Genomic DNA, 25,928 nt, shown 5'->3' on the forward strand with positions numbered 1-25,928 from the left:
ATGTTGAAAATGGAAAACACTTATCCAGATAAACATCATATCCCAAGAACCAATATTAAAAAAAAATATTTAAACCAAACAAAAACCTCAGCTGTATAACTAGTGATTAAGCTTGCTTTTGCATTCACAACTATGGTCAAATTACACACCTGAATATTTACACAACTGTGTAACTTCATTGACTCTGCTTGCATGTAGATACACAATTCATCAGTAAACACAAAGTAAAACAGATCAGTGGAAGACTACAGTTACACAGATGGTGATATGCTTTTGGATTACATGAGGCCTTAGAGAGGAACTTCTATGTTGGTGAGAACTCTCTAGAGTGTCCAAATATAGTAGAGCCTTTTAGGTTCTGCTGGGCAAGCACAAGAAGAAGGGAAGATCTTAACCAAATGAAATGGCAACAGTCTTCCAAAAACATATAAAAGTTGATAATCTAGAAGATGAGCATCAATTTATTCTTAACTTCCACTTGGTGAAAGAAAGAAATGAAATCTACATTGTTGGAAATAAACAGGACTTCAGTTGTGCATTAGGAAGCAATTTTTAAATCTTAACACTAGCTATCTTATTTAGACACTAATACAGTTTATGAAAAGCTGTATTTTCTCTTATATATAAAACTTTTTTATTGGAGCCTTCTAAGAGCATGTTAGTAAGAACCCACTTAGGATGGTCTGTGTGTACTGCCTTTATTTCAGAGCAGGAGAATAGTCTATAAAATTGTTTGCAATCTGTCCCTATGCTTCCATGATTTGTTCAGAAATTATGTCTAAGTTGAACAAGGATTAGTAAACTCATTATTCTTGGTCAAAGATTGTGAGGAGACAAGCCATAGAGGCTCAGTGGATCTTGAATTAGACAGACACTCAAATGAAAGACTAACATTGAAAATTCCTAACACACCAATCAGAACAGATTATTAATCACTGGCAAAGGAAGACTGTCTTTAGATATCTATAAAGAAGCCTTGAGTTTAGCATCTGATACCTAAAGAACAAAAATCTATTTTAAATGTAAATATTAGCAATTTCTAATTAGAAAGTAGGTTTATAAAGTTTATGTATTATACTTTTTCCTTGTTTTTTAAAGCTTCATTCAGCTTGGCAGTTAAATACCATACTAATGTATGTACTTGTCTTCAGCTACAGAAAATGACTCTACTATGGCTTCCAATAGTGAACTTTTTCAGGAAATGTTATTTTATTTTTTCCCTGAATAGTTCTTGTAAACTGCTCAGAGACATTTCATATCAAAATAATCCCATGGTTTTCTAAAAGCTTTCTATAAAAAAGGGAGAAGCAACTGCATTATAGTCAAGATGTATAACCCAGTCAGTTTAATTTGCATTTTCTTTTTTTATTAGAAGGAAATAAGGAAATGCAGTGTATTTAATTAGATAATTTGGATGCATATCTTTTGAAGGGAGAAAATGTGGAAAAGAGGAGAGAGTGAAAATACAAAAGTGATGATGGTGTGATCATATTGTTACCTTAAAACTTGCAGCTCTTCTTCAGAGTTTTGCACTTCATCTCTGAGCCGGCGCCAGCGAAGGAAAGCTTTCAATTCCTGTTGCCCTTTTATTTCATCATGTGATAGCTGCTTAGTAAACAAAAAACACAAATCACTGACTGCTTTTTCTAAACAGACAATAATTTACAGGACAAGAAGCTTGGTTTGTTTCTCTTTAATGTGCAGAAAAAGGAGGAAAGAGTATCAATATTCATGATAAAACAATAACAGTTGCTGCTATGAGAGATAATAGCAGCACTAAGGAAAACAAAAGCCTCATTGTGCATGTCAAATCAATAGTCTGTTAAATAGTTCTGGCAGACGAGAGAGATGGGCATGTTGTTTTCCCTTTAGTGAATGGCAAGAAAGAACTGAATTTACAGTAAAGATACCTGGCATAGAGGTTTTGGTTGCATCCCTACCCTTCCCAACTTGAGAGCAAAGAGCTACATCGTGTCCTGACTTCATTCTTCTTTCCTACTACTTCTGCCATACTCCTGAAAGCTCCCTGTTGTGTTTTCCCCCATTTATGTAATATTAACAGAGATTCCTACTTATGAAATAAATGCCAGGTTGCCAGCTGACAAAGAATTGTTTTGAACATAATTATGTTTCTCTATTATAAGAATAGATGGGAAACTGGGGAAAGCAAAAGCAGCTAATACTACCCTGCATTACATTCAATCACAACTGAAATTATTCTCAGGCACCATAAAATACACTCATAATCCTTAAATTCTATGATTGCATTGCATCAAAACCACTCAATAATGTTCAAAAGGTATGCCTTATATGATAACAAGGAAACTAATCACACTGTTTTTTCTTTTCTCCTTTACACTCAGCTCCAAGGAAGATGTCTACTACAATCAAAATGCTTTCAAGTAACTAACAAAAGCAAAGAATTCATGTGAACATCTCACAGCAGTGTAGTTATGCTCAATGTGAAGGCGCTAATGCATTATAGAATGAAAAGGGAAAAGCCAAGTGTTTAGACAGCCTTTCTCTCTTTCTTTTTCCAGAAATATGGTATATAACAAAGCACTCTGTTTAGTTTGGTGCTATAAATATGCCAGATACTTAATAAAATGGAGGTTCAGAAGAGTGTATTATGTCAGTTCCCAGTTCTGCCATGCTTTTCCTCAGGTGGGAATCTGCAGACTAAAGGAGTAGAACCTGACAAAAGGTACAGGAAGGAGTGACACACTAAATGCTTGAAGTAGCAGAGGTACTACAAAAGTAAGAGTTGCATCAGAAAAACACTTTACTAGCTGACATGCAACTTACGAACTTTTCACCTTAAGGGAGGCAGTGATTTCTAAGTCTTTGACAGAACAGTAACTTGGTGGGCAGTAGAAGAGAAAAAAAAAGTGTAAGTGCCAGTGTGGCCCATTTCAAATCATCTTCTATTTCGCTTTGAGGTACATTTCATGGTCATCCATTGGATGAAACCAAACAATTTTAATTAGGTACCTGCAATATTACAATATGCAGTAAGACTGTTGATTCTTCCAGTTTCAGGTATACAACAGAAGTGGAGAGAATGCACAGCAATTGTTTGATAATTGAATTTTAATAACTGAGTATAAAATTTGTAATAATTGAAGGGAAGGAAATAATTGACAAACAGATATTTCTATTCTCATTTGCACTGACTCCTACCTCTATAAAGATTTGTATTCATTGTGGATTACTTTTTTTTTTAATCAAGTAAGCATGCAAATTCCAATACCATTTTAAAATATGTTACCTCATAGCACAGTTTGTATTTTGAGGTTTAATTTATATCTAATTCACATATAATTTTGATTTCCACATTAATTTTGAAGCAACATGTCATCACTTTACCTGCTGTGCCCTAGCCCAAAATATATCTTCTAAAAAAGTGGCAAACCCTTCACTTATCCATTCTTCTGTCCAATCACGAGCACCAATGGCCAGTCCAAACCAAGCATGAGCAATTTCATGGCACAGACGAGTTCCACAGAGATGGCTTCCTCCTGGCAGTACACTTTGTGACAGAAAGATGATGTGTGGGCTGCACAAGAGAAATGAGTGACAGAATCCATTACTGACCTGTTACAATGTGTATTGCATGGAGATAATAATAACAACAGAACAAAATAATGGCCTGAATTGGATGGATCTTGAAGATCACCTGGTTTCAACTCTCCTGCTGTGTATAGGGACACCTTTCATTAATCTCAGTTGCTCAGACACCCATCCAAACTGGCCTTGAAATTTACAGAGATGGGGCATCTACAGCTTCCCTGGGAAACCTGTGCCAGTGACTCACCATCCACAAAAGAAAAGAACTCTTTCCTAATATCCAACCTCAACCTACTCTCTTTCAGTTTGAAGCCATTCCACCTTGTCCTGTCACTACATGCTCCGTAAAACTTCTCCATCTTTCTTGCAGGCTCCCTTCAGGTCAGCTTTATTAGCCTGTTAGCTTCTTATTAGTGTATGCATGCTAGGTCACGACTAATAGTTTATATCTCAGGAATTTGTAGGAATTAAGTCGTACTTTATTGTTGGTTGGCAGAAAATCAAACTAAAACTCCACTATACAGCTGTAAGGTGTTCAACCATCAAACAGCTATTAATTGTAAGAAGTAACTTCAACCAAAGTTTTATATTTTTTATGTTACAAGACTGATTTATTTCAATAGAAACATTTATGTATAAGCCAGGATAATAAAATACAAGCAGTGTTAACATTGACAAAAAGTATTTATTAGTAAAATTATCAAAGATGGAAATAAATAAAGGAGAAACTTTAATAAAGAAAACAAGTCAGTATCCAAAAGTAAAAAGCATCATACATAGTAAAGCACATGTGTTTGTCAGAACTTCAAACAAGCTAGGAAGATACCATCTCATGATAAGAGTTGATCATTTTTGCAAATGCAGAGATAGGAGAACATATTTTACTACAATCACAGAAGTGAGATGCAGTAGATCTCCGCTTTTTACAATAGCAGGGGAACAGCCCAGTCTGTATCTACTCTGCTTTGTACTCAAGCAAGAAGAAGAAATTTCAGGGGGAAACTGTGATGAACTGTCACTCTGCTATTGAAAATACCCTGAACTGCAAGTTACTGCAGTTCCCAGCTCATGTGCTACTGTAAGGCAGTTTCTGCTACGCTTACAGAGATTACAGACCTCAACATCTCAAAGCCGATACAACTTTTGAAACTCAGTACATCTAGGAAATAAAAGGAGCAGAATTAAGATCTCTGACTAATATCCAAGGCATTAACGGGGCACGATGTCATGGATGGGATTAGCAAGGACACAAACCAAGACCACCATCCACAGAATGTTCCTGCATTAACCTATGGTATCCATGATCTGTATTCCAACTCTTTTCCCACTTTTCTCTAAGTTACAAAGGAAATAAAACACAAGCATACCTTCAAGACCAGAGGTCTTTAAGTCTAGCCTTCCAAGCATGGGAGGGGAGTCTATGGTCTTAAGACATTTCCAAGAGTCAAATATTATTCATCAGTATTACAAAAAGCTTCCCCACCCATTCTACCCTTCCACTGGAAATGTTAAAACACCCACAGTTTTCTTGCAACCAGTTAGATGTCTGGTACTGGGACCATAAAATATGATACATATGTAGATAGAAAAACATACTCAACAACTATGTCCTTATTAAAAAAAAGTAGTTATCCAGCCAAGAAAGTTAATAAATTTCAATCAGAAGGCATTGTAAGACACAATGTAAGAAGTTACAGTACTAAATCAAGAAATCAAGTAACACAAAAATGCAAGTAAAAACAGCAGCTCTCCAAATCTTTGCCAAAAGCAATTCTGATTAAGAGAATGAAGGGAGAGAGAGAGTGTGAGCACAGAAGCCCCCAAATAATAGCTATAGTTTTGAGGGTATTACTTTGGTCAGTTTTAAGTAAATGACCCCTAGCAGTGGCATGTGTAGAGTGCTACAAAGAAAAACTGCAGAAATAGACCAAGTAAATAACATTCCAGTCATACTGGTGGCAACATTTCAACCACCTGGTTAAGTAAAACACACAGCACAAAGTAACTTCATGCCTCAAAAATAGGCTCACAGAACAGTTCGCATTTTAGGTCTACTGCAGGAAAATATACAATAAAGATTGTAATTCCTGCTTTCTCCAATCACTTAAAAACAGAAATGCCACATTTAGACAATATTATCTTTTACAGATGGATTACAAATCACTTCAGTAAGAAAAATGTACATAAGTTAAATTTTGGCCAAAGAATATGAGCACAGCTTCCTACAAGGCTAAAATAAGATTATGTGCTGCAGCACAATTTAATTTTAGATTCTTAGTAGAGACAGCAACTTCCTTTCCTGAGAACAACTTAAATGATTTCTTTTATTTTGTTTGCCCTTAACAAACAGTACTATCTCTAATTCAAACCATTGAAAAGTTCCCATTCTTCTTAAGAGTAATTTTATCAAAGACTGAACATGTCTCTGGAAGATGTCCAGCACCTATTAGTTTGGAAGAAGTTTACATCTATATATTTGTTTTAAACACAGATTCTCTATTTTCAATAAATATTTGAATTGCAGAAACTCTGCTCCACTTATACTAACCAAATCTACCTTTTTAATATCATCTAGGATGTGCAATATTCATAGAATCGTAGAATGCCTTGTGTCAGAAAGGACCTTAAAGATCATGTAGTTCCAACCCTGCTGCTGCGGGCACAAACACTTTCCACTAGATCAGGGTGCTCAGAGTCCCATCCAGACTGGTCTTGAGCGCCTCCAGGGCTGGTGAGTCACAGTTTCTCTGGGAAACCTGTTCCAGAGCATCACCACCCTCCCAGAAAAGATTACTTCCTAACATCTAATCTAAACCTTCTGTCTCTGAGCTTGAAGCCATTCCTTCTCATCCTGTCTCTACCTGCTCTTGCAAAAAGTCTTTCTCCATCATTCTTATAGGCTTCCTTCAAGTACTGGAAGGCTGCTGTTAAGTCACCCCAAAGCCTTCTCTTTTCCAGGTTGAACAAATTCACTTCTCTCAGTCTTTCCTCACAGGAGAGATGCTCCATCCCTCAATCATCTTGGTGACCCTTCTTTGGACTTGCTCACTTGAACAGGTTGATGTGCTCTCTGTGTTCTGTGTTGGGAAAATGTTATAAATGTTATTAATTGCACGTTGTTACTTAGCAGCGCTGCTCCAAAAGCAATCCATAATTCAAGAAAGTGTCTAAGTGAAAAATAAGATAATTTGACTGGTAACAAAATTGTAAGAGCGAAAAGCTTGTTTTTTACTTTTTTTTTTTTTAACAAGAAGAGGAAAGTGGCTCTCCTACCATCTGTTTGGTTTACTAGAAAAAAAAATATAAGGCTTGATATCTATTTCTTTGATTCTAATTGAATAGGAAAGAAATCCATCAATACATTTGAAATGGGCAAAGATGATTCACCTCAGAAATTACATCAAGACCTGACAAGGACTGTGCAGCTTATAAATGCCTTTAGCAAGAAGGGTCCAAGTTTCTAAAGCAGGCCAGAACAGGCAAGCTGGATACGGTAAAAAAGATGGGAAACCTCTCCCAGTTAACAAAAAAGCCAACAACCCTACTAGTCATTCCCAGGAAGCTGGACAAGTTCCCAGTGGCTCCAAGAAAAAAAGTTAATGACTTGTTTTTGACAAGTATACACTTGGTTACCCTTCTAAAGCAAAAGACCATTATTCTGACCAGAATGCCATGCTCATAACTTAAGATATTTGCATCACTTGACTGGAAGAAGGAACAAGTTCCCCCTCCCAGTTAAATTGCAGTTAAGGGAAATCTCGACACTGTAACTACGGCATGAATGCATATAAAGGAAAAAGCTGTGTCCCAAAGGGAAAGAAACTGTTGTTGTGAAAGATCAAAGAGTCCCGATGTTCCAATCATTCAAATCCACCCATGTACACATCCTTAATAAATAGTCTCTTAACAAATAAAAGGTTTCCAATGAGTCCTAAAGCTCTGAACAGTAATCTTCCCATCTGACAAGCCAAATCTCTGACAGGAATTTTTAAAAACTTACTTTAAACTCATGACTTAGATGCAAATGCTGCTTTGCAAACAGTCTGCAAGAGTGTGCTATCTTTGGCTGCTCACACATAATCAGATGAGACACACTGCACAAATCCTAGCCAAATGTATACGCAGGAACCTACGCATTTAAGATGGGAACCTGAAGTTCATTTCTGACAAACTTGTTCCATTCATTTTGAAGTAGAAATCTTTCCGTCTTAACACACAGAGCTCTACACATACATTTTTTTAAATATTTGTGAAAATAACAGAGCCAAGACTATTGTCACCTAAGAAATAATGCTTCTGAAGTCAAAAGTAGCACCAAAAATCACTATCACAGATATCACTTCCATATATATATATATATATATATGTATTAAAAATATTTTGAGTTTTCTATTTAGAAAAAATGTAATCAGATAATAATTGTCTCATCTGATAAACAGGTGAGACAGTTATTGTAGTTCTAAAAATCCCTTCTTAAATATGTAGGAGGGAGCAGGGGAAGTCTCAAATACTTTCATAGGAACATAATAAAATTAAGGTAAACATTTAAAGATTACTGGAATTTGGGAAATTTAGAGAATTAAATGACAGTTCTTCACAAACAGTTCATGCAAATTCTCATCAGTTGCCTTTAACCTTATGTTGGTTTTGCTCAGCCTGGTTTTTGGTAGCAGAGGAGCCACAGAGGTGGCTTCTGTGAGAAGCTGCTGGAAGTTTCCCACCACATCCAGCAGAGCCAATCCCTGATGGCTCTGAAGATGGACATGCTGCTGGCCAAAACTGGGGCAATGAGAGATGGTAGTAATGCCTCTGTGATGACACATTTAAGAACAAAATCAAAACAAAGTCACAGGTTTTTGCTCCTCACCAGAGAAGAGGAGGAGCTCAGAACATGCAAGGGAAAAAACATGGAGACGCCAAGGTCCGTGGAGAAGGAGGGGCAGGAGGTGCTCCAGGCACCAGAGCCGAGATTCCTCTGCAGGCCATGGCGAGATCTTGGTGAAGCAGCTGTGCCCCTGCAGCTGCAGCTGTGCCCCTGCATCCCTTGGGGATCCACAGGGGGTGCAGAGATCCACCCGCAGCCCGTGGGGATCCACGGGGGATGAAGAGATCCACCCACAGCCCGTGGGGATCCAGGGCAGATGCAGAGATCCACCCACAGCCCGTGGGGATCCACAGGGGATGAAGAGATCCACCCACAGCCCGTGGGGATCCACGGGGGATGAAGAGATCCACCCACAGACCATGGGGATCCACGGGGGATGCAGAGATCCACCCACAGCCCGTGGGGATCCAGGGCAGATGCAGAGATCCACCTACAGCCTGTGGGGGAGGTGCCCAGGCTAGAGCTGGTGGATGCTTGGAGGAGGCTGTGATCCAGTGGGAGACCTGGTGGAGAGAGGGCCCTGCTTCCAGGCTGGAGCAGCCTGTCCTTGGAGGACTGCACCCTGTGGAAAGAGAGGCCCACGTCACAGCAGTTTTGGGAGGACGGTGTGCCCATAGGAGGGACTAACATTGCTGCAGGTGTGGTATGGCTGCTGCTCCTGAGAGTGGACCCACACCTGGGAAGCTCACTGAGAACTGTCTCCTGTGGGAGGGACTCCACGGTCTCACAGGAGAACAACTCCTCTCCCAGAGCAGTGGAAGAAAATCTCAATGATGAACTGACCAAAGCCCCCATGCCCTGTCCCCTGTGCTGTCTGTGGTAAAGAGGGAGGGGCTGGGAGAAAATGGTGTTGTAAGGTCTTAATTTACTTCTCTTTATGGTCCTCTGACTCTGTTAGTAATAAATTCACTGCATACCCTTAAGCTGAGCCTCTTTTGCCCTTGAAATGTTTTCTCCCAGTCCTTATCTCAGCTCACAAACCCTTTGTTAATTTCTTTCTCTCCTCTGCCCAGCTGTGACAGGGGAGGGTGAGTGAACAACTTTCATGGGTGCCTGGCATTTGGCTAGTGTCAAACCATGACAAAACTACATTCTTCCAGTGATACAAAGAGCAGTATCAATATTATGTCTGCAGTATCTATATCAGACTTTGAATGTTAGCTTAATTTATCTTTGAGGGTACTTGTGCCATTGGAATACACAGGACCACTCAAAATCCACTTTCTTACCTCTATAATCTCCATTGCTCTGGTGTATGTTACAGTGCAGAACTGAGAGAACTACAATCTTTTCAACCTCTTAGGTTTACAGTATACAAGAAACTCAAATATATATTCAGATGCAGTTGTAGAGATATGGATCTGGTAGAATCCTCTGAGTATTATTCTAGAAATAATGGAAGCTAATTTTTAAAGTTTTGCCTCCTACCAGCATAGGGAGAAACCAAAAAGTGGCAGAAGTTACAGCTGAAAGTCATTCTAGAGCAGATGACTAACATTTTACTCCATAAATCATGCAGCAATACAGTAAGGTAGGCAACATGTAAAGAAAAAATAACCCCCTTGTTTTGGAAGAACAATAGTAACAGTCAACTCAGTTCTACAATTCAAAATCGAAACTGTAAATTTCAATCAAGTGCCTAAATAATGATCTGAACACCAAAGCAGTGCTGCTCAGTGAACTGGTAATCTCTTCTGTCTTGCATATTTTGCAGCCCCAAACCAAACTAGTAAGGACATGTATAAACAAGGGTGAAACCCTCTCAGGAGAAACTCTGCTGCTGTTCAACGGCAAAACCAGTACTTGCGATAACACTGAAAAATTTATATAGTGAAAGGAAAAAGATAACATGAGTCTAGGCTCAAAACCACCACACAAACAGCAGAGTTTGCAACAATTCTTGATCCTTCTCAATATCTTCAATCCCATATTAACACCAAATCAACAGCCTTGAAGAAAACATAAAAAGTCAGTATGTATTTATTACATACAACTGTAACACCTTTCTAAGGTCTTTGGACTTACAGGTCACAATTTAATTTGTCTGCACTTTATTCAGAGAGAAGATTTCATAGTTTCTTCAGAGACCAACATGGCTTTGTAACTTTACCATGAATAAAAATAAATTAATCCACATTGAAAATGTTGACAAGAGTTGACAAATGTAATCTTTATATGCTAGGAGACCTTACTTTGCTACCCCAAAAGGACCAATCATACTGACCTGAAACAAAAGTATACAAGCTTGATGTGCTTCAAAAATAAAAGAATTTTATGCACTCCCACATGATAGCATAAAGGAAGACTATCAACTCAACTCATTCTACGTAATTAAATTCTCTTAACTTTACACTCAGTGTCAGGAGACATGAATTATAAAATGCAGAGCTGTATCTCCTAAAACAAGATACTTACTGAGTTGCCAAATAAAATGCCTACTTAGCAGACAAGAAACATTTTGGAGGTTTTAATATTTGTACCAGGTTTGCCAAAAAAGTGCCTTATTATGTTTGATTTCTTTTCTAGAATAGTATCTGTTTTCAAGTTCTAGCTTTCTCCTAGGGATCAGCTTCTCTGTCCACAATCGAAGTAAAATATACAATGTTAACACCACAGACTCAAACTACTGCTTGCAAGGTGTCATGGTTTGACACTGGCGCAATGCCAGCGCCTCCATGAAAATGCACCTTTTCTAAATAATTGCTGTGAGATGTGATCAGGAACAGAGCAGAGCAGGCCCAAGCTTAATAACAAAGAAAATAACTTTATTAAACTACTACTACTATAAAAACTACAAACACTAAATCCTGGATGAAGACCTTCCAAAACACCCTTCCTCTTCCCACCTAACTTCCAACCAAACTCAACAGTGAGACACCACCGGGGATCCTGATCAAGTTGCCACCCTTCAGATATTCAAATACTCAGTCCTTCAAGGGAGACAGGAGTCTCTCCTGTGCCACAGACCCCCCAGGAAACACAATTGCCACCCTTGTGTTTCCATGTCACACATGGCAACCACCCGGAGAAAATCTGTCATGGGGACACTCTCCTTTCCATGTCACAGTGCTCTCACCACTGTGCATGGACAGACTGCTCATAGGGCTCCTTTAAGGATGCTTTGCCATGGACCAAAAGAGACAACAGTTCAGCTTCTTACCTCGGGACTACAGTCCCCCCCATTTTCCCCTGGGGTTGAGGGTCCAAGAACAGAGGTCTTCTTCTCCTCTTCTTCTTCCTCGAAGACAGAGGGCCTCTCCACACCTTCTTCACCTCTCTTCTGTTCTCTCTACTCTTCTGTTGGTAATCATTGAAACAAGTCTCTTGGCTCACCAACGCACCCCTCTAAGTGCAGCTTCTGTCAGAAGAATTTGGTTCAGTCTATGGCTAACAAGAAAAGTCCAGCCACAAGCCACTCCATCATCTCCTTCCAACTCAAGAATTTCCTCTTCCATCATCTCGAATCCCAGACTCTTGTACTTCAAATCAAGGAGGAGTAATATTTTACAAAGTCTTCATTTCCCAGGAAAGGGTTAAAATTTCAGACTCCCTGGACAGCTGATATCTCTGCCCAGCAGCCGATTCCCAAGGCCAAGGCTGGGCACCTTCCCCCCCACTCTTTCTTTTTCGCCAGCAAAGTTACAGGTGCTGTCTGGACTCTCTGTCTCTTCCCCCTGGGGGGGGATGACAAAGACATCTCCGCTTCTCTCCACCCTTCCGTCCACAGGAGCTGGCTCGGTTCCAGTCCTTCTACCCCTCGGCTCACCTCGACCAGGCCGCATGGCTTCCCCTCCCCCACCCAGCCCCATGGCTGGGCAGGGGAGGTCTGCACAGCACCCTGACCGGAACCAAAGAGAGCGAGCTCTTGGGAGTTCCTGCTTTTAACCCCCTGTGTTCTCAGAGGCGTATCCACACCTTTAGTGGCCACTTTAGGTGCCAGTATCCAAACTTGACTACTAATTGGTTTGACTCAACTTCCTGAAAGAATTCACTTCCATGTCAAACCATGACACAAGGGAAGGTTACGAGAATTTTCCTAGACTTGACTATCAAGATTGGGAGAACACCACAAAACAGAATCATAGAATCGTTTCATTTGGTAATGGCCTCTCATCATCAAGTCAAACCATTAACCCAGCACTGCCAAGTCCACCTTTAAACCATGTCCCTAAGTGCCACATCTACACATTTTCTAAATTCCTTCAGAGAAGGTGACTCTGCCACTTTCCTGGGTAGCCTGTTCTAATGCTTGGCAACCCTTTCTGTGAAGATTTTTTTCTAATATACACCTCCTCTGGGGCAAGTTGAGGCCATTTCCTGTTGTCTTGTCATTTGTTACCTGGGAGAAGAGACCGACCCCCACCCAGCTCCCTCACTGCAGTTGTAGAGAACAAAAAGTTCTCCCTTAACCCTCCTTTCCTCCAGGCTAAACAACCCCAGCTCCCTCAGTTGCTCCTCACAGGATTTGTGCTCCAGACCCTTCACCAACTCTGTTGCCCATTTCTGGACACACTCCAGCCCCTCAATGTCCTTTTTACAGTGATGGGCCTAGAACTGAACATTCCAGGTGTGGCCTCACCAGTGCCCAGCACAGGGGGACAATCACGGCCCCGGTCCTGCTGGCCACACTATTGCTGGTGCAGGGCAGGATGCCATTGGCCTTCTTGGTTACCTGGGCACAGCTGGCTCATGCTCAGCCACTGTTAGCCAGCAACTGCAGGTTCTCTTCCAATGAGCACTTCCCAACCACTCTGCCCCAAGGCTATAGCGAAAGGTGTGGCTGTTGTGACCCAAAGGCATGACCCAGCACTTGACCTTGTTAAATCTCCTATCACTTAGCACATCCAGCCTGTCCAGGTTCCTCTGTAGATCCTTCCTGCCCTCCAGCAGGTCAATGTGCCCGCCCAACTTCTTGTTGTTTGCAAATGAACAATCTGGTAATAATACAAGTAATTTCTTCAAATTATGTCTCAACCTCTCCCTAACACAGAGCTGTTTTTACAAAAACTCATAGAACAATTTACCCGGGGCTGATACCCTGCTGCACGCATATCATAGTAATATATCCTATCTGCTTAAAATATCCTGACTTGGGAAGTAAAGCAAGGAGGAGACAAAGAATGGTGTATTTTACATAAAAACTTCAGTCTGACATCTGAGACTCAAGTATTGGCAATAGGTTAACTCAATTTTGTAATAAGATCATTAGCAACTAGACGTGACAAAATCAACCAGGAGTCAAGTCAAGTAAGAACTGTAGAGCTGAAGAGTTATTCATCTGTTGACCTGTGATGCCCCCAGGATGCCTAACAACACCTTTAGCTCACTTCTTTTCATCTTCCACGATCTGTATCACAATGAGGAAATCGCAGAGCACGAACATATTTTTGAATTCTCCATATTTTCTTTACTAATGTCATATGTAAACTCAGCAATATCTGTACATTTAGAAAGTTCCATAATCCCAAGATTTGTGACAGGCAGCAAACTGCCTACTATGGTAAAAAGAAGCACACATAGAAAATTATGGGGTGGGGGAGAGAAAGAATTACAATTTCAAAACCTCAAGTTCCCATCAATATTTTTTTACAGATTTGTTTGAAACCTCTTGTCCAAAAAACCCACGAAGTAATCAAACTTCTAAAAAAATCAATTACACAACACCTCCCAGTAACAAATAGCTACAACACTGTCAAAAATCTTACAGCCCGCTTTCCAAGAGAAACACCTTGAGAGACTACGGCTTTTCAAGTTGTATGTCACAAAATGACTTTTCCATATTTAATTGATTTAGTCAAGTGATTTATGGCTAAGTATAAATTAAGTGACTTCAATAAATATAAGCACCTTATTCACTACTAAAAAAAAAGCAACAAAGCCAACTCTGTATTTTATGCGGCTCAGTTTCTAACCTTCACACTTCACTTCCAACTGCTCCTCAAAAAAATAAACACTGCTAACACTGAAAATAATTTGTAACACCATTTTCCAAATCCCTTACTAAATATTCATAATCTAAAACTGCACTGTATCATGGCAGACATTTCCAAACAAATCTTACAAGCTACACAAATGAATTTGGTTGTGTTTTTCTTAAAAAACAGACAGATTGGAAGTCAATCTACAGTAATTGCATTATAGAGCAAGAAATAAGATAAATAAAATAAACTTATTTCTAATTCAGATTGCTCTGCAAAGTATCTTAGGATGTGGATTTTTTCATCTTATATTTTTTGTTGGATGTAAGAGAGCTGATAGACCACAATGATGGTAAAACATCTTTACTCTTACTGATATAGGTAGCTTCGCAAAAGGTCAGAGGCTGAGAAACAAATTTTGTTCATGTATAAGGAGACAGAGGAACTATCAGAGATCCACTAAATTCAGCAAGAATCTTATATACAGAAAAAATGCTATTTGCAATTCATAATTTTACATTATGAATTTCTATGTGCCAAATTTTATACGAATCTTTTACCACATTTCTGAGTCCTTCTAAATAGCAGAAACTGGTCAACTGAAGAAAATATTAAAAACACCTAACAGGTATATCAACCATGTGAAAATACTTAATAACAAATAATAGTGTGAAAAGTCTCCATTTGAAACATGTGTTTGTATTAACTTCTTTTCATTTAACACTGATTTATATTAGGACCACAAATTTAATCTTACTTACTTTTAAATTTGATGAAATTTTAAAAAGTGAACAGAAAATAGCAATGGATAGACATTGATCATTGTAATGAAATATTTTTATTCATCACATTGTTTCTGCAAGAAGTGAGCAATGGAAAGAGATACAGATACAGGTACTCACACCTTTAATTTCATAAGTATAAAATAGTTCTTTGTATTCTTTTTGTTTTCTTCTCATATGCTAAAGGGAAGCTTTAAAGAAGAAGATTCTCTTGTTCTGTATTAGAAATGAATATAGCATTTGTTTCATTGACTTTTCAAACTATTTGAATTCTTGCTAAAAATGATTAATGTGATGAACAGTCATTAACAACATTCCTCAGCTCCAGTCTAAGGGATGACATTTTGTCACTGATGGATGATATTACTTGATCATCGATGGATTTCATTATTTGTAGCCTTCCATCACTGTTATTACTGGAAGATTTGGACTTCCTGTTACTATATCATGAAGTTTCTGGCAGATATTAACACAGCAGAGAGACACAGTACAAATAACCAGCTATGACAAACAATTAGACAGAAAGTAATATATATGCTTCACCATATTCAGTGAAAATTACTCAAGTTAAGAGCCTATACATTAGTGCTCTCAAAAGGTGACATGGACAAGACAAAATAAAGAATGAGTAATTTTTAATTCACTCGATCCATAAAAGCAAGATTTTATCACGACAAAAAAGTAAAATCAATGAAAAAAGTAAAACAGATTGCTTGTTCTTTGAGTTTCCCAGTATTTTTTCCTCAATTCAAGGCCTTGTGGTATCACTCTTTTAAAGGAAATTAAATCTGCTGGAAGGCAGAAGTGGTTCTTACTAAATCTCTATGAGCTACAGTAAAAGTAGCATCACAAACAAAACCAAACCTCAGAAATACTCTTGTTTTTTAAGGATTCTTGTGACAAATACTTCACCTGCAGAATGAGAAAACTCCAGATATGTACCCAAATCATTCAGGAAACCCCAAACATTACTGAAGGAGAAAGAGCTATAAGTCCTTGATGTTTCTCAGATAAAAATAAATAAAGAGGTAAAGCTCAGATTTTTTTTTTTTAAATCAGAATTTTTCAGATCATACAAGAGGCACTGATACAATTCTTTTAAATTTTCAGTTGGTGTCTATTACACTCTTGCACCTTGCGACAAATATAAATGTGGGACCAAACAAAAAGATAAGATAGTTATCCAAATCCCATGTAATTTTTGCCCATATGCAGTATCACCCAAAATTCCTGCTTTTAAGAATTGGTAGTTATTATTCTATTTGCTGAAGTCTTTCATTTTACTTCAAAAACTGGTGTAGAATGGTGCAAATCCAACACTACCATGACTTTTCTGATTTTCAGCATTACTGCTAAAATGTATTATTTCTAGTATGCCTTTACCATCTGTTTATACAAATATACATTCATCTTAGAAATGTAGAAATGTATTTAATCAGCTGTACTACTATCCATAACCCGTTTTTCTTATTTTTGTCATCTATAAACAGTGTATAAACTGAAAAAAAGTACATGGTTTCATTTTACTGAATGAGTATCCAATGATTTTGGCTACTTTGACTAAGGAGATACATGCTGTGAGCAAAAAAAAAAAAAAAAAAAAAAAAAAAAAAAAAAAAAAAAAAAAAAAAAAGCAAGCATAGAAGAATACGTAATAGCTTCATTTTCTTAGTTTATTCTGCACAGCAGCTATACAAGCTTTCTTTTTTGTATGTGTTGGTCAATAAGATATCTGTTGTGCTTTTACACAAAGAACAAAGATGCCTTTATCAATTCTCAGAAGTCTGCAGGACAAACCATTCATGTTGTCAAACCCCCTAAGACCCTTTCACCAAATAATGAAATCCATCAGTGACAAATGTCAACATACTGATTTGTTAAATACTGAACAAAAGGAACATTCAGAAGAGGTGCTTCATTTCATGCTATATCTGCCCTTCAATTTGTAACAATTTTATGGCAGCCCACAGATCACGCAATATTAAAACAGAACAGCACTATGATTACTAAAACTAGAACAATCTGCCATCCTTACAATAAATGCTAAGTTCAACGAAACTATAAACAGAATCTTTTGGGAACATGAGACTCTTTGCAATGCATTCATTTTCCTCCTTTTTGGAAGATTATTTCCAAGTAAAATCTTACCAACAAACACAGATTCTTTTTCACACACAGTCCCATTTATTGTGCTGATAGAGAAATAAGATTAAATTACATCATATTCAGTGACAGAAGAGCTTCAGTGTGCATGAGAATTACTTTATCCACTATACAGGACATCCAGCTATTAATGTAGAATCATATACCAAAGGGATAGTTAAGCCTGAAGTAGCTAGTGTGCATGTGAATTACAACATTCATCATACAAAACAGCCAGCTATTATTATTGAAGCACACAGCAAGGGATAGTCTAATTGGAAATAGCTAGCATAACTAAGAACTGCATTAATTAATTTTAATACTAAGTATCATATATTAATGAACTTCTTTTGCATCTTCTATCAATTTAACTTTTTTTACATCTCCAGATTTGTTTCAGGCCATCCTAAGGACTAAACAAATACTTTTCCTGTTGTCCAGGACACTGTTACAAGGTATATTTGTGAGTTCTTTTCAAAGATGCCAAAAAGAAGGCAACACTTTTATATTCTAGAAACATCTATGGCATCCAACATTTCTTCTGTGACCTGATAATTTCTGCTTTGTGAATTTACTCAGTCAACCTTGAAGAGAGAATTTCAGTTTTGAAGTTGTTGATAATGCCAAATTATTTGGCAAAATGCTAACACAGATTCTCTTAATAAGTATTTTTCGAAATCCAAAAGACTACAATGAGGTGGTTTCCTGTCTTGCAGAATCACAGTGACTACACTACCATGTGTCAAAAGATACTAATTTTGAGGTGGTTTTGTTAAGTTGTTTTGTATTTTTTTTTTAATTACCATGGATTTTAAATTTTAATATAAGCAGAAAAATTTTGACTGCTTCCCATGTAGTCTCCTGACAGTTCTCCTAGAACACTGAAACCTCTCTTTTTATAAGACCACACATTCATATTTGCATGTGGATATTGACCACTCTCAGGATGTGAACACATTCCAAAATTTCTACCAAGACCAAAGGTAATTATGTTTACATTTTAATTCAGTTAATACCAGTTGCATAACCAGTAGTTCCTGGATGCTTCCCTGGATGTTCCTGGATGTTACTTAAACTGACATCGTACCAAATGGTTAAAATTTGTTTCTACTTACTCTGTCTTGTCAGTATCGATCAATTTTTTTTAAACCTCAAATGGTATTTGGAATTCACATCAATTTAGATTTATGAACCTGATGACCAAAAAGTTGTGTAAACAATGTAATTTTTCAGGGAGTACCAATGTGAGCTTCCAAATAGCTAGCAGTTTTACAGCCAAATCCAGTTACTGCTGTAAATCTAGTTAATCTCGATAGATAGTGTAATTGCTTTACATTTTCAAAGTGGAACAACACTCCTTGAGACTGTCTTCAAGTATGAGTGTGTCTATGGCAAACTGTACACACTTGCTTGACTGCAACTTAAACCGGAATTTAGCTTGCTGGTTTTAGATTAGAAAACACCTAAAAATATAAATTCTGTACTGAGGTTATATACTGGATTCAAATCTCTAGGTCTACCATGCTGTCCTCACCACTCCTTAGACACAGGTAGAAATAAGAACATACTACACTCTCCATGGCCTGACTCTCCAAGGGACAGTATCTCTCAGTGCATTTCTCAGGGCTCAGTTCCAAGTTCTGGAGATAAAAGCTTTTCAGTGACCTTGCTCCTGATGACAGCCATCACTCTATAGCTATAACTCCAGCAGGTTTAAATTTAATTAGCTAAGAATCCAATGCAAATATCAGTTATACAGACATATACAAACAGGGTGTAGCTGTTTTTCCTCACGAAGAGAAGAAATACCTCTGTGACTTCAGTGCATTTTCTTTTCTGGGATCTTAAAGAACTTGCATGTATACATGTACACTATTGTATTAGCCCAGAACAACTGGCCACGGAAAAAGTTAAGCTTTAAGAGAAAAAGAACCTATCCAATCGGGCACTACCAGACAACAGAGTAATAACAGGAACTGATGAAAATCAGAGGCCTGTTTCTCAGGTATTTTAAGGAAAAAGGTGAACAGCTGTTAAGCAGAGACTGTTTGTATGTATACCAGCTGTATGAGGATGTGTCCACTGTGGCTTTTAAGAAAAAATAAGTTGTTAATTGTGTAAATATAATTTGCTGAATTCTACATTCTCTGCCAATAGATCTTTTTCAGAAAATTATGTGAAGCTAAGACTTCACAGAGACTGTAGATCAATAGCACAACTTCATTTTATCCTCAACTCTTTCCTTGCAATAAAGGCAGATTTCTTTTTAAATCAGGCATCTTTCTGCCACTGAATTATTACAGTATTCCAATTGTTCTAGAGTAGTGAGTGAACAAAACCAGTTTTCTTAGCACTGTTTCAGCACATATTTAGTCTATCAAATTTGTGCTAAGAAAACATGATAACTCAAAATTAATAGTGGGATTCAGAAAGAGGAATTTATCTGTTATCTGTTTGTTCCAAGACATAACTTGCACATACTGCCTTTACATACATACAATGTACTATCAATTTGTAATGTTTAGCATTAGAAATACATCACACAATATCAGAAAATCAGCACTGGCCCTGAGGATTATTTTACCTTTTTATGCTACTGAAGCCAGTTAAGAAGAGAAAAATTTTCCCAAACAATTCAAAGTCATAATTCTACAGCCACTCAGGAATAACTTTTCATTCTTTTCAAACTAACAATTTTGTCCCTGATATGCTGCATTTTTGTCTGCAGCACTCTACTCTAAGTAAAATGCAATGGTGCTTCAGCTAGCCCTCAAAAGTGCAAAAAATTTTATGTGCAAAGACAGAAGTCTACTAAATATTGTAAGATACATATGTAAGATGAAGATAGTAGCAAAGCCATTTCTATCACTGACACAAATCTCTTTCAACATTTCAACATGCTCAGGTCTAATTTAGGTTGCTAAAAAATTGTTCAGTGACCACATGATACACACCTCACTTTTGGTGGTTTATAAAGTTATTGTCAAGAAGACTAACAAGGCTATTCAGAATTATCTCTTTGCTTTAACTTGCTGTCTATCATTACCAACCTGGTGATCATACAAAAAAACCCCATATCACTAAGAGCAAATTCCTTCATGTTTATTAGACAAAACAGCTCTGTATACAATAAATTAAATTCACAGTACTGGCTCCTTATAAGTCAAAATTTTTACTTTCAAACAATTTAAACAGAGGAGAACAATTTTCCAAATAATCTAAGAGATATTTGAAAATCTAAAATTATTCTATAATTAAAGGGAAATGAAACTTTAATAAATACTAGTGCAGCATCATATCACAAATGTCACATTATCAAATGAATATAACTTCACCATTCAAAATGTTTCAACATTTAAAACTAGACTTAGAAGTCAAAATTATTATAAACTTGTAATAGCAAAGCACATAGTAACCTACTTTGTTAAGCAGAGGTAGAATTTACACAATATTGCAGAAAGAGCAGACAGTCGTCATAAACCAGATGCCTGCCACCCAGCAAAAAATTAGATTTCTTTAAATTTAAAGAAGTTAAACCACCTATTTCCTTAATCCTTCCACAGACAAAGGAAATCCAAAAAATATCTAAAAAAACAGTTGGTATTTTATTCATAAACCACAATCTCCAAGCAGATTTTTCATACACTCAAACCCATTCATCCCACCTCATTTATGCCAAATCTTCCACAAACTCAATTCCCTCACAGAAAAAGGAAACACACAGCACCCTTTTCTTGTCCTTGGCAAGGACAAGAAAGTATACTCAGCAGTATACTTATCCTTCTCATCTCCCTAAGGAGAAACTGTTCTTGCACACATTCCTCCACCTATTTTAACAGTTCAACTCTCAATCTATATCACAAGATTCCCATTAGTCCAAAAGTGAATCTAAACAGCCACAACCTGGTGGGAAGCATGAGTGTGTGCAGAGAAAATACATATGACAACACTCTGACTGTAATGCATCACATATCAGCTCTTGTAAAAATGAAAAAAACGTTTCAAATTTCCACTCAAATATAATGACCTACAAGCAAAAGGTGCTAACTTTGATGGAACAAACTATTGTATTTTGACAACACTCTGAAAAATTCTGTACTTCCACAATTCATCTTTTCTCAAAGAAAACACCCAACAACCCAACTTTTCCTTAGCACAATCAGAAGAAATCTATGTCAGAAATTCAATCACTGAAATGTAAAATTAGGCAGGCAAATCTGTTTTTAACTGTATTAAATGTTTAGCATTTAATGGTAGTATAGATCCACTTTGGAAAGCATGGATGTTTGTCATTAGCATTTTTTTCCAAAAATTAAACAATTTTGCAATTATTTAGCTGGAACAGATGGATGGAGACTTCAGATTAAATTGTTTACAAAGTGCAACTGATTTAATTTAGGAGTATTTTAGGAGTTCTAACAAAACTGTTCCATTACTCATATAGGTACAGAAATCTGCTAGTACCTTTCAAATAATATTCTTCCCTATAAGAAGGATGCAGAATAATTTGAACACCACTTATATACATCAGAGAAATCTGCTCTGCATACAATATAAAAACCTTAAAACTTTGGCAGTGGCAGAGAAAGTGCAAAAGCTAGCAATTAATTTTTTTCAGATGTTTAGTATAAGTGAATTAAAATAACCATCCCTCATTTTATTGTCTTAATCAGTGCATTTGCTACAAGTCTCAGTACAAGGATAAACTAAAGCATTAATATGACTACAGCCCAGATTCCCCACAATGTGTCCTATAATGTCTCCTCTCCTTTCAACACATTTTTCATTGTGGTTTAGTGAATGTTCTTATGTATTCCATTAAACATTTCCAAAACAAGCATGTGGATATTCGTGTCATGACAAAATACCGTATCAAACCAGTCCTATTCAGTCCTCTCTGCTTGTACTTGCATGTCAAGGAAGAAATTAGAAAAGCTTCCTACACCTCAGGAAAGAGAAATAATCTACTGCCAAAGAGAGCTAATTCACACCAGTTAAGTTTAGAATAAGCAGGTTATAATGATTAGCTGAAAGTAAAGTGTGTTGGAACACCTGCTGTGATATTTGAGCATTAGTAATAAAAACAATAGTTACCAGCCTTACATTTTTAAATCAGGCAACCTTTTCAAAAAGGAGAAAGGGAACAAAACATCAAGAAATCCATGCCATTGCTTGAGGGCCTTGACAGATTTATTGCCACTGTAAAGATTAAAATCACTCACCATTAAGAATTCTATGTATTCATTGCATTCAAATCTCAGAAGTCTGAAAATTATGTGATCAAGAGGGTGGTTTCTAGGCAGGTAATAAATAAAGAATAAGATTCAAATAGAAAGTTTTAAAAACTCACACAGAATTACATATAAAAGAGCAGACCATTGCTATAATTTCCACTGTGATCACAGGTATAGGACTATGCTCAAAGCAGTCACAATAATAGTGAAAAAACCTTTTCCTGTGGTTTATGATGAAACAGCTAAAGACAGCAAGATGAAACAAGGTCATTTCAAACCACCAAATTAAAAAAAATAGCCAGCTTGCAGACATTTTGCAAGAATTTTGGTGTCAGCATGGGTGTCTTAAGTCTAACAAGTAAATACTAAATAACTTCTGTGAACCTCGCACTGAGGGGAATACTGGGGTGTTTTGATGCACTACCAACACTTCTCTTCCTTTTATTAAAGGCAGTAAAAACTGCTATATATGACAACAACAAGACTTGCCAATGTATAACAATTGTGGCAAAGGGCAACACAGGACCCTCCAACCATATTTCACATTTATACTCAAACTGAATCTGTTACAAAGCTTAGCATCTGCAGACAGGGTTAAAGTCTTTACCTTTTTAAATCCCAACTTTATGACAAAAGAGGTAAAACATCTATGTATGTGAATTTATTAATAAATTATGTGCCTCCATCCTCTCTTCCAAAAAAGACAAGTCTCGAAGTATCCTTCAGATCTCCCGTATTTCCACATTCGGATTTGTTAAAAGCATCAGATGTAAGGCAGAAGTAACACACATGACCACAAAAATCTCTTTTCCCTCAGTAAGATCCTCAACTACCAGCTATTTCCTTCAAGCTCTTATTGTCTTTACAGTTTAATTCTGCTACATTAACAAGCAGGAACTTATCCAAGACATTGGCAAACTCTGGAGGTGTCTGTGTTTTTGTACACAATTGCAAGCACAAAGCTTTTAGGAGAGCTCTCCTATGCTCTGAGCTTATATTTTCTTATGAAGCCTTAACCCATACTCCACAAAGAGGACAAGGACTCCGATCAACTTTCATTCACCAGTCAGAATTCTGTCAGGAAGATCAGGAAGAATTCTAGACCAAAACTAAATATACAGTTAATATATACACACAGAAGTAGACACAGAGTTGGGAAAGGAAGTGGCAGCTGATGGGAAAAATGCTCCCCCACATACATTGCCATATGATGCCCGCATCAGTTAAATCCTGCATGTATAAGAAATCTGTGTTTAGGCGTAACACAGCCCAGTAAAGGAAATCCCCAATCTATAATGTTGATTTATTCTGAATATGCAGAACAGACTTTTCTTCAAGGAATTCTGTACTGTACTATTTTTAAGCTGAAACTTTGCAAATAAATACTTCTTTTGTCTTAGGTTAAGATGAAGCAGTGATATGCAGAAAGGTTGAAATAAGCTATCACTCAAATAATGTAGTCTTCTGCTGATGACAAGAATAATTTGGCTTACTAATTCTCAAACTTTATCAGCTTTGTCATTGTTCAGAAGGATTTTCTTTCAAGTAAAATAAAATAAAACCAATAAATACAGTAGTACATATTTATTACTTCTGTAAGTAGTTCTCCAGTTATTGTAGGCAACTGCTGGCAACTCTTGAACACAGGTATTAGCCTAAGAATTGAAAAACTGGAAGAATTTCAATCATAAACCTGTTACTGTCTAGCCTCTTGTTTTCCTGGCTACTGCAGTGTTGCAGCTTTATTTGATAACTTGGATGAAATTTGAAATGGTCTTATTATCAAAGCAGAAACAGCAGTTCAAGTATGCTATAAACGCAGAAAGCATAAGCAAAGCCATAAACAAACTGACTGGTTTTCCCTGGAGGTATAAGGGCTGGCAGCATGAGAGGTTTCATGCTTATGTTACTGTCCATGGGAAAGATTCTAATCAGATTCAAAGCAGTTCATCACCTTACGATCTCTTGCCAGTCATTAGCATATCCTGCATGCAAATTTAAAAAAATGGCAAAAGCAAAGCTGAAAAAGAAAAAAAAAGTAAAGCAAAAAATGCAATGTAGAAGGTGAACACCTGAAATAATCACAGTACTTACCTGTGAAGAAGTTGTTCTTGACTGTTTTGAGCTCTTTTAGGGATGCTCATACAGAGATATAAAAGCAAATTATGTTCATACTTCATAACTATTTGAGAAAATTATTAAAGCCTAGGTCAGTTCTTCACATGTGTGCATATAACTCTTGCTATTTCAGTGGGAGAGAGACATCCATTTATCTCAGACTAGAATTTTATTCTGATACTTACATCTATACAGCATTTAAACACATGAAGCTTTGGACAAGTTTACAATTTAAATACATTTAAAAAATCCAAGAACTGGCTTGCCATGACAGACAACAGGCCTTCAATACCCACACCCCAAACTAAAACAGAAGGCTCTAAATTGAGAAGATTCACTGATTGACCAGTAATTCTCAGATAAAGTCATAAAAATGTGCCTCTTACAAAAAGCTGTCTCCAACTATGATGTCACAGCATTAGCAGAATCTATTAAATCAGCAGGAGATGAGACTTCCTAAAGAAGAAAGCATTCTTTCTCACCAATGGAATCAGATAACACAAAATATTTTTTCATAGCTTCCTATGAGAATTACCTCTAGCTGAACCTCAGCCAACACCTTCTTACAGAAGTCTGTGAATCAAACAGTGGGAAACCAGAGCCTGTACCACCTGGGTATAACAACTGGGAGGTGGGTATCTGCAGCATCCAGAGGACAGAGAAGCACAGATCATCTTAAACACTCCCTCACTGCACCCAGACAAACACTACACAAAAGAATTGCCAGGTATTGGCAAAACACATTGCAACATACACCCCACAAATAAAAAAACACCTAATTCCCTAGTATCTCATAAAGGAACATGTAATAGAAACTACTGCACAGTTTCTTCAAAGGCTCTTGGAGCAGCACCCTGCTCTCTGCAATTAGTAACATGCAAAAAAACCCCACAGAACCCATCCTTATATGCAAGTTCCTTGTTGGTGAATGATCCAGGTCACATTCAATTTAAACATTCTGTAGCAAGAAACCATCAGGTGTTCGCCTTTGCCGGAGCTTCACTGTGCTTTTATGACTTAATAAAAAAAATTAAGAGAACAGATATTTTTAACAAAGTTGAGAACACTGACAGTTTAACCAGAAAAACCCCAGCCTATTTGTAAAAGCCAGTATCTGGCACTCTTCAATCCACTGAAAAGTTCTAATGAGCCTGTCAGTGTCACATCGATGTCTCTTAGTTAATTTCTCTTAGTTGTAAGCAGCAATAGTTAATTCATGACCTAGAAAAGTAAATTATCTTGAGAATCCTTGTCTCTCTATAGTGGAATTACAGAACTGTAA

The 25,928-nt window shown here is 37.3% G+C and overlaps 1 protein-coding gene across 9 annotated transcripts in view; it reads right to left on the reverse strand.

Moving 5' to 3' along the window:
* Positions 1-25,928, reverse strand: part of AOPEP (aminopeptidase O (putative)) — a 194,324-nt gene that overhangs the window by 117,926 nt on the left and 50,470 nt on the right. For all 9 annotated transcript variants that reach the window (XR_010994526.1, XR_010994527.1, XM_068176670.1 and 6 more), the window contains exons 6-7: positions 3,367-3,556; positions 1,499-1,605 (exon numbers count right to left, since the gene is read on the reverse strand). Coding sequence is in view for 7 of the 9 variants with exons in the window: in XM_068176670.1 (XP_068032771.1) it covers positions 1,499-1,605; positions 3,367-3,556 (297 nt within the window). In the remaining 2 variants the exon portion in view is untranslated. The remainder of the gene's footprint in view (positions 1-1,498; positions 1,606-3,366; positions 3,557-25,928) is intronic.

The sequence above is a fragment of the Anomalospiza imberbis genome, chromosome Z, assembly GCF_031753505.1.
Source record: "Anomalospiza imberbis isolate Cuckoo-Finch-1a 21T00152 chromosome Z, ASM3175350v1, whole genome shotgun sequence".
Taxonomy (NCBI): Eukaryota; Metazoa; Chordata; class Aves; order Passeriformes; family Viduidae; genus Anomalospiza; species Anomalospiza imberbis.